This window comes from Canis aureus, chromosome 25 (assembly GCF_053574225.1).
Source record: "Canis aureus isolate CA01 chromosome 25, VMU_Caureus_v.1.0, whole genome shotgun sequence".
NCBI classification, from domain to species: domain Eukaryota; kingdom Metazoa; phylum Chordata; class Mammalia; order Carnivora; family Canidae; genus Canis; species Canis aureus.
The window spans coordinates 37,841,165-37,850,664 of NC_135635.1; the positions used below are offsets into that span (position 1 = coordinate 37,841,165).

A 9,500-nucleotide genomic window follows, 5' to 3' on the forward strand; every position below is an offset into this window, starting at 1 on the left:
TACAAGGTTCTTAATTTAAGCATATCTACAGTTTCTTTTGCCATGTAAGGAAATACATTCAAAGCTTCCAGGGATTAGGACATAGACATCTTTGGAGGTGGGAGTGAGGAACATTTTTTAGCCTACCACAGTGGTTAAATTAATATATGACAAAACTGACAAGACGTACATTTCATAGTTATATAAATCACTGCATCAAATATATTAACAACTGTAAATGAGTATGCACTTAATAATACAACTTCAAAATACATGAAACAAAATCTCACTGAATTGAAAAAAAAATCCATAATCATAGATGAAAATTTAAACACCCCTTTCTCAATAACTGATAAAACAATCAGACAAAAAAATCAGTAAGAATGTAAGATTTAAACAATACTATCAACCATCTTGAACGAATTGAAATTTATCCAACAAAATGACACCAAACAACTACAGAATACACATGCCTTTAAATGTAAATGAAATGCTTACCAAGTAAATTACATACTGAAAAACAATACAAGCTTTAATAAATTTCAATATGTTACAATCTTGAAGATTTGACCAGTAGAGTGGAATCAAAAACCTAGAAAGTTCCTAAATATTTAAAAATTTTATTTTTTTTTAATTTTATTTATTTATTCATGAGAGACACACACAGAGAGAGAGGCAGAGACACAGGCAGAGGGAGAAGCAGGCTCCATTCCATGCAGGGAGCTTGACGTGGAGCTAGATCCCGGGTCTCCAGGACCACACCTGGGACTGAAGGCAGCGCTAAGCCACTGAGCCACACAGGCTGCCCTATTTAAAAATTTTAAAACACACTTATAATCATCATAGAAATACAAATAAAAACACAATGAGGTATTACCTTACACCTGTTAGAATGGGTACTTCTAAAAATAGCCAGAGAAGCCTAGGTACTTTGGCTCAGCTCATGATCTCAGGGTCCTGGGATCAAGACCCACATTGGACTTTCTGCTCAGTGGGGAATCTGCTTGTCCCTCACCCCTTGCCCCTCACTCCCTCACACTCTTTCTCTCTCAAATATACAAATAAAATCTTTTTTTAAAAAAATAGCCAAAGAAAAATAAGAAATATCAAATGTTATTAGAGTAATGGAGAGGATATGAGGAAAAGGGAACCCTGTACACTATTAGTGGGAATGAAATTGGTGCAGCCCTTATGGAACACAGTATGAAGGCATCTTAAAAAATAGAATTACCATATAATCCAATAATTCCACTTCTGGTTATACAGCTGAAGAAAACAAAATCACTATCATATCTTTTATATCAAAATATATCTGCATTTTCAGGTTCACTGCGGCATTATTCACAATAGCCAACACATTGAAACAAACTGTCTGCTGATAGGTGACTGAATAAAGAAATTGTGGTATATATACATAATGGAATATTATTTGGTCATAAAAAAGAAGAAAATCCTGTCATTTGTGACAACATACATGGACTGTGAAGGTACTATTAAGTGAAATAAATCAGACAGAGAAAAACAAATACTGTATGATCTCATTTATATATGGGATCTAAAAAACAAAAACAAAACAAAATAAAACCCTGAACTCATAGATACAGAGAAAAGATTGGTGGTTGCCAGACATAGGGAATAAGAGTAGAGGAGATAGGTAAAGTTAGTTAAAAGGTACAAACTTCCAATTATAAGATGCATAAATCATGGGGGTGTAATGTACAGAATGGTGACTATAGTTAGCAATACTGTATTACATATTTGAAAGCTGCTGAGAGAGTAGATCTTAAAAGCTCTCACTACAAGAAAAAAAATTGGTAACTGTGGTGATGGCTGCTAACTAAACTTATTGTGCTAATCATTTTGAAATGTATACATATATCAAATCATTACACTGTACACTCAAAAGTAAAACATATATGTCAGTTATATCTCAATTTAAAAACAGTGTTACAGGGGCACCAGGGTGGCTCAGTCACTTAGGTGTGTGTCCCTTCAGCTCAGGTCATGATCTCAGGGTCCTGGGATCAAGCCCTGCATTGGGCTTTCTGCTCAGCAGGGAGTGTGCTTCTCCCGCTCACCCCCTCTGTGCCTGCTCTCTCTCAAATAAATAATAAAATAAAAATCTTTCCAAAAGAAATCTTTCCCCCCAAAAAACATAAATTAATCAATTAATTTCTTAAAAATTTTAAAAGCAAAAAAAAAAAGTTTTAAAAGCATTAGAGAGGTGAGAGGTGTTAAAAACCCACTGGAACTAACTTGAAATTTTTTTTCATTGATGTAATAATAAAGATAATTAGAAAGAGGGAGAAAAAAATTAAGTTCTGTTAAAATAATTAACATGACTTTTTGTATGCCTAAAATACACACACACACACACACACACTCTCTCTCTCTCTCTAAATAATCCATGGGTCAAAGAAAAAAAAATAAACAAAATTAGAAATTATTTAAAAACTAAATAATCAAGAAAATGCAACATGAAAAGGTATAGATCACAGCTAAAACAGTGGCTTAGAGAGAAGGTTAGAGCTTTAAGAGAATACAAAAGAAAAAAATTTAAAATAATGTTTCTAATTTAAGAAGATACAAAAGGAGTAGCAAATTAAAACCAAAGCAAGCAGAAGAAAGGTCAGAAATTTTTAAATCTAAACAGTAAAATTTTAAAAACATAACCACAAGCAACAGAAAAATTAACAAACTAAAAATTTGGTTATTTGATAAGATTACTGGCTGACAAACTTCTAACAAAACTTACCGGGCAGCCCAGGTGGCTCAGCAGTTTAGCACCGTCTTCAGCCCAGGGCCTGATCCTAGAGACCTGAGATCCAGTCTCATGTCAGGCTCCCTGCATGGAGCCTGCTTCTCCCTCTGCCTGTGTCTCTGCCTTTCTCTCTCTTTGTGTTTCTCATGAATAAATAAATAAAAAACATTTTTAAAAAAACTTACCAAGAAACAAAAAGAGAAGACAAGTTATGAATATTAAGAATGAAGAGAGTATATTACTATAAAGATATTAAAAGGATAATATGGGGATATTATATTTGTGTGCCAATAAATTTAACAGTTTACATAAAATGGAAAAATTCCTTGAAAAACACAGTTTACCAATTGACACGAGAAAAAACAGAAATTTTTGAATAGCTCTTCCTACTAAGGAAATTGAATTTGTTGGGACACCTGAGTGGCTCAATGGTTGAGCATCGGCCTTCAGCTCAGGGCATGATCCCAAAGTTCTGGGATCGAGTTCTGCATCAGGGTCCCTGCAGGGAGCCCGCTTGTCCCTCTGCCTATGTCTCTGCCTCACTCTGTGTCTCTCATGAATAAATAAATAAAATCTTAAAAAAAAAAGAAATTGAATTTGTTAATACAAATCTTGTTAAGTAAGCTTCATGTTCAGATGACTTCAATAGCATATTCTATCAAATTTCAAGGAATAAACAACACAGTTCCTTCAGTAAATAGAAAATAAAAGTATACTCTTCAACTTATTTTAGGCAACCATCATGACTCTGATATCAAAAGCGACAATTACAAGAAAAAATATTAGACTCCAACACATGAAAATAGACACCAAGAGCTTTGAAAGAAAATCAGCAAATCAAATTCAGAAAAAATATGAGACAATTCATCATGCCAAAGTGTGGTTTATCCCAGGAGCAGACCAATGATGTCTAATTTTACCACTTCTATCCAACACTGTAATGAAAATCCTAGACAGGACTGCAAAGGGACATGAGGAAATTTCTTGGGCGATGAAAATCTACCAAATCTTGATTACAGGGTGGTTACAGTTATGATGCACTTTTTAAGATTCACTGAATTATATCCTTAAGAGTTGTGTATTTCATTACTTATAAATTTCACCTCACCAACAAAAATAAAATGAAACTTTAAGCAAATACTGAACTCTAATTAGTAGGCTTGCTTTACACGATAGTATGGTTTGTCAGTTATAAAACTACTTCCTGTGTTTTCTCATGTGTGAACAAACATAAATATGTTGAGTATAATGAGAGCATGGTTTCTCATTCTTAGAAAGATATATAGGTTTCCTAACTCTGCCTGCTGAGGGGCTCTAAAGCAGTGACCCACAAGTAGCAACAACCACACCTTGTAATCACATCCTGGTCTCTCAACACTACTCTCCACTAAGGCAGAGAAATAACTGATTCTAGGGTAATTAAAATGCAAGATAAACATGGAACATCTGTGTACCCAAGAGTAAAGAATTTGCTCAAAAAATTATGGGAACGTGTCAAAATGACAAAGGAAGGCTCCCACTGGCAGTTTAACATCAACCCACACCCTCCAGCGATTTATCTTTACCTCATCAGTAGGTGGCTTGTTCCTGTGGCAGGAACTATACCCTCTCTTCTGAGGTCTGACTCTACCATGTGGTTGGGGAAGCTAGCTCTTCCTTCAAGTTTCTAAGGTACTTCCTAGCTAACTCTGCTTCAGCCCAGAAGCAGTAGCTACATTTTGTAGTTGTTATTTCTGTGTAACTTCTGGATAACCTAGAGTTCTTGTTTATCCCCTCTAATTATTTTTTACTAGAAAATAAGTCTGTAGAGCAGCCCAGGTGGCTCAGTGGTTTAGCGCTGCCTTCAGCCCAGGGCATGATCCTGAAGACCCAGGATCAAGACCCATGTTGGACTCCCTACATGGAGCCTGCTTCTCCCTCTGCCTGTGTCTCTGCCTCTCTCTCTCTCTCTCTCTCTCATGAATAAATAAATAAAATCTTTAAAAAATAATAATAATAAAAAAGAAAAGTCTGTATTAAATTTTTCCTTAAAAATTACTGATATAGTATCTCTCTTCCAACTGGGTCCTGGCTGATACAAGAACACACCACTTCTCTCTTAGTGTTATCAAAAAATGCATACCTAATATAATCATGAGGAAATATCAGACACACCTAAAATGAGAGACATTCTACAAATTAAGTGACCTGTACTTTTCAAAATCTGAAGGACAGATAAGATGAAGAAAAATGACAACTAACTACAATGTGTGACTCCTGCTTGACTTCAGTGGTTGGGGAATGGGAAAAAATTATAAAGCATATTTACTGGGATAATTGATGAAATCTGAATATGGACCATAGATTAGACAATAATATTCTATCAATGTTATAGTTTCTAATTTTGGATAATTACACTGTGATAAGGTGAGAATGTCTTTGTTCTTAGGAAATACACACTAATGTACTTAACAGTGATGGGCAACTTCCAAATTGTTCAAAATAAACTGTGTGTGTGTGTGTGTGTGTGTGTGTGTGTGTGTAGGGGGGGAGACTAATAAAGCAAATGGGACAATTTATAAACAACTGGCAAATCGAGGTGAATACAAGGTGAATACGATACTATTCTTGCATCTAGAAATGATAAGTCATATTAAAATTGAAAATTACTAAAAACAAATATATATATATATATTTATTTATTTAGTCCTTGAAATATGTTAAATATTTTAAAAGGAAAGCATCAATCAAAATTCAAAACTGAAATCTGGTTTAAGACAGCAAATTAAACACATGTATAACAAGATTAAGAAACTACCAAACAGGGCAGCCTGGGTGGCTCAGCGGTTTAGCACCGCCTTCAGCCCAGGGCGTGATCCTGGAGATCCAGGATCGAGTCCACATCGGGCACCCTGCATGGAGCCTGCTTCTCCCTCTGCCTGTCTCTCTCTCTCTCTCTCTGTGTGTCTCTCATGAATAGATAAATAAAATCTAAAAAAAAAAAAAAAGAAAAGAAACTACCAAACAAATTTTGAAAGATCCCTCAGCAGATCAAATTGTGATCAGGGAGGATTGATAGTGAAAAGCAAAACCTGTACCACATACAGAAGGAAGCTGTTGAGAGGTTTAAAAAGCCATTCCCAACCAAATTCCCAGCTCAAAGTTAACAAAAAAGCAGATCTTCTCAGATCAGGTCATCAAAGCAACGGATTGAAGGAAGAATTCAGGATACAATAGTCTCATCTAACCCACAGTTTCGCTTTCTACGGTTTCAGTTACTCAAGGTCAACCACATCCTGGAAACAGATGATCCTCCTTCTGACTTATCTGTCAATAGCAGCCTAATGTTAAATAATACCTATGTCATTCACCTCACTTCATCTCATCATGTGGGTATGTTAACATCTCCCACCATCACAAGAAAGGTGAGTACAGTATAGTCAGCTATTTTGACAGAGACCACACTCATATGTTGTTATAATTATTCTATTTTATTAGTAGTTATTATTATTAATCTCTTGCTGTGTCTCACAAACTTTATCATAAGTATGTATGTATAAGAAAAAAATATAGTATATATTAGGGTTCAGTACTGTTTGTGGTTTCTAGGGGTCTTGGAATATATCCCTGTTGGACAAGGTTGGGAGGGACTCTTTCTCTCCTCTGCTTATACTAAACAAAAGGCATCCTCAGCATTTGATTTTAGGACAAAACTCACAGAACTGCTTTCTAAACAAAGTGAGCAATTTAACCTTGTATATGAGGGGGGGGGGGTGTGGGTTATGGGTATGATGTCCCTGTTAATGATGTGGCTGGAGAGAGAGCAGAAAGGTAAAAACAAACAAAAAACCCACTAAATTTCAGTTTTTGCCCCTGACACAGGAGGTTTCCACAATGGGCACTGAAGTCTGAGAAGCAGGTAAGTAACCCAAGTTATCTGTAAGTGGATGGAAAGGGAACTGTCTCCCTCCTTCTCACTCCTATCTGACAAGTTATTCATCCTACTCAACTGCTTTGCTGGACCTTTCACCACTTCCAACATGCACCCACCTTCCCTCCAGCCCAATGCTACTCTAGGCAATGACCAAGGGGCAAGGTTTCTGAAGTTAAAATTTGAATTCACCAACAAATATGTATCAATTGTAGAATGAAAGCTCAATGTAAAAGGGTTTTTTTTTTTTTGTCTTTTTTTCTCATGGATCTCCAAAAATCTGTAAGAGTGTAAATTGCTCAGTAAATATTTGTTGAATGAATTAATAAAAGCAATTCTGTAGAAATAACTTAAATAACCTAACTTTAGGGGCACTTGGGTGGCTGCCTTTGGCTCAGGTCTGATCCTGGGGTCCTGGGATCAATTCCCGCACGGGGCTCCCAAAAACAAGCCTGTGTCTCCTTTTGCCTATGTCTCCGCCTCTCATAAATAAATAAATAAAATCTTTTTAAAAAAGTTTATTTGTAAAGTTAGTGACATGGAGAAATACTTGATACTAAATGTTTTTTAAAAACAAACAGTAAGGGATCCCTGGGTGGCTCAGCAGTTTAGCGCCTGCCTTTGGCCCACGCGTGATCCTGGAGTCTCGGGATCGAGTCCTGTGTCGGGCTCCCGGCATGGAGCCTGCTTCTCCCTCCTCCTGTGTCTACCTTTCTCTCTCTCTCTCTCTGTGTCTATCATGAATAAATAAATAAACCTTAAAAAAAAAAAGAAACAGGTAACATATTCCTTTTTTTTTTTAAATTTATTATAGTCACAGAGAGAGAGAGAGGCAGAGACATAGGCAGAGGGAGAAGCAGGCTCCATGCACCGGGAGCGCGACATGGGATTCGATCCCGGGTCTCCAGGATCACGCCCTGGGCCAAAGGCAGGCGCCAAACTGCTGCGCCACCCAGGGATCCCCAGGTAACATATTCCAAAGAGAAATACACAACCTCTTGGTGGGTTTATGTACTTTTGTTTTGTCCTCTGTATTTTCTGATTACAAATTACTTTTATTATCAGAAAGAAACTCACCTTGTAATTTTCTTATATTTTTCTTGAGAACACATCCAAACCCAACCCAGACATGATAACCACTTTGGCTGCATTCAATGTACCTATTAATAAACAAATGCAGGAGCCTCTAAAGTGAACATAGGTATCGCTTGAGAGCTTGGACTCTGAAGACTAACTATATGCATATATAACACCTAAAATAAGAAACCTGAATACTGACACCTTAAGAGCTGTGGGACCCTGAGTAAGTTACTTAGCCTCCATGAGCTCTAAAACTCAAGTGGGAAGGGCAGCCCCACTGGCTCAGCGGTTTAGCGCTGCCTTCGGCCCTCGGAGGGCATGATCCTGGAGACCTGGGATCGAGTCCCACGTCGGGCTCCCTGCATGGAGCCTGCTTCTCCCTCTGCCTCTCCTTCTGTGTGTCTCAGGAATAAATAAATATCTTTTTTAAAAAATCAATTAAATAAAGCACTTAAAACAGGGCACCTGGGGGGGCTCAGTCTAGAGCACGTCGGGTGGTGATTTCCCAGTCCTGGGATTGAGCCCCCATTGGGCTCCCCCGGCAGGGGGCCTGCTTCTCTCAGTCTATGTCTCCACCTCTCTCTCATGAATAAAATCTTTAAAAATAAATAAATACAGCACTTAAAGCATGCCGGCACCACAGAACTACGTGCGTATTGGCTTCTATTATTACTGGATTCCAAATATTGTACTAGCTCTGATGAGAACCATGAATCAAAATCCAGTCCCCACCCGCAAAGGGGGGGGGGGGGACATGCAAAAGCCACGTATGAGTAAAAAGCATTAGAAAATCGGGCTAGAACCAGGTAGAGGCAACTGTCGGGCGTTTAGAGGAAAGAGATCTTCATTCCGAAGAGTTAATCCAGACGCTCCCAGGAGCAAAAGCATTTGAACCGAGTTCTAGGAAGGCGCAGACTCCAACAAGCGACGAGTGAGCCAGACCTCAGCTGGAAAAGCAGAGGAGCTTGGCCAAGGCACAAAGGCTAAAACGGAATTGCTCTTTCCTCCAGGACACCAGAAACGCCGACCGGAGGGAGCGAACGGAATTGGGTTCCGGAGCCTTCGTCACGCAAAACGCCTCGAGGCCTCCGGTGAACAGACCTGGCTGCCGTGTTTCACGCAAAATGACCGGGATGGCGAGGTCTCGGAGAACGGTATCCGTAACGACGGACTCCAAGTCCCAAACCGTAGAAAGGAAATCAAGAACAAAGGTGTCGTGTCGTCCAGAAAGGCACGACTCCCGCCCGGGGCCCAGTCGCTGTCCACTGTCCTCTCCGTGCCGAACCTGGAGACAACGCGACTCGGGGCCCGCAGACGGCGAAACAGCGCCTCCCGCAGGCGGCAAACGGCAAACGGCCAACGGCCTGGGGAAGTACCGGGAGGGGGAAGAGCGCTGCGGTAAGAACTACAGCTCCCACCGAGGCGCGGCCCACGGCCCCCTTTCCCGATTTCCGCTTCCGCCGCCCGCCTCCGCGTACCCCCTTCAGGGGGACCTCCCGGGGAGCCGACCTGGCGCGTGACCCCGCGCGTGACCGCGCGTGACTCCGAGAGCCAGGCGTCCGGAGGCGGGACTCTGAGACCCCATTGGTAGAAAGGCGCCCCGAAAAGGGGGACTTCGACTCGAAAATGTCGATAGTGATTGGAGTTGATGGAACGGGGGCGGGGCTAAACGCCCAGGCTCCTGGCCAATCAGCGTCTGGGATGGGCCGGGAGACCGGGAAGGGGAAAGGGGCGAAATGGCTCTGCGGTCACATGCCGCGGGGTCTAGTG

At 39.9% G+C, this 9,500-nt stretch overlaps 2 protein-coding genes across 6 annotated transcripts in view; one reads left to right on the forward strand and one right to left on the reverse strand.

Moving 5' to 3' along the window:
• Positions 1–8,155, reverse strand: part of KLRG1 (killer cell lectin like receptor G1) — a 44,565-nt gene extending 36,410 nt beyond the window's left edge. For all 4 annotated transcript variants that reach the window (XM_077871142.1, XM_077871139.1, XM_077871137.1 and 1 more), the window contains exons 1-2: positions 7,728–8,155; positions 2,735–2,883 (exon numbers count right to left, since the gene is read on the reverse strand). The gene's annotated coding sequence lies outside the window, so the exon portion shown is untranslated. The remainder of the gene's footprint in view (positions 1–2,734; positions 2,884–7,727) is intronic.
• Positions 6,020–9,345, forward strand: LOC144297272 (uncharacterized). Of its 2 annotated transcripts, XM_077871143.1 has the most exons (4): positions 6,020–6,144; positions 6,602–6,638; positions 7,465–7,616; positions 8,741–9,345. In XM_077871143.1, the coding sequence occupies exon 4, from the start codon at positions 8,855–8,857 to the stop codon at positions 9,248–9,250; it is 396 nt and encodes a 131-aa protein (XP_077727269.1). In that variant the 5' UTR covers positions 6,020–6,144; positions 6,602–6,638; positions 7,465–7,616; positions 8,741–8,854; the 3' UTR covers positions 9,251–9,345. The 2 variants fall into 2 exon arrangements, with proteins under 2 accessions (XP_077727269.1, XP_077727270.1); XM_077871144.1 differs by lacking the exon at positions 7,465–7,616.
• The last annotated feature ends 155 nt before the right edge of the window (positions 9,346–9,500 follow it).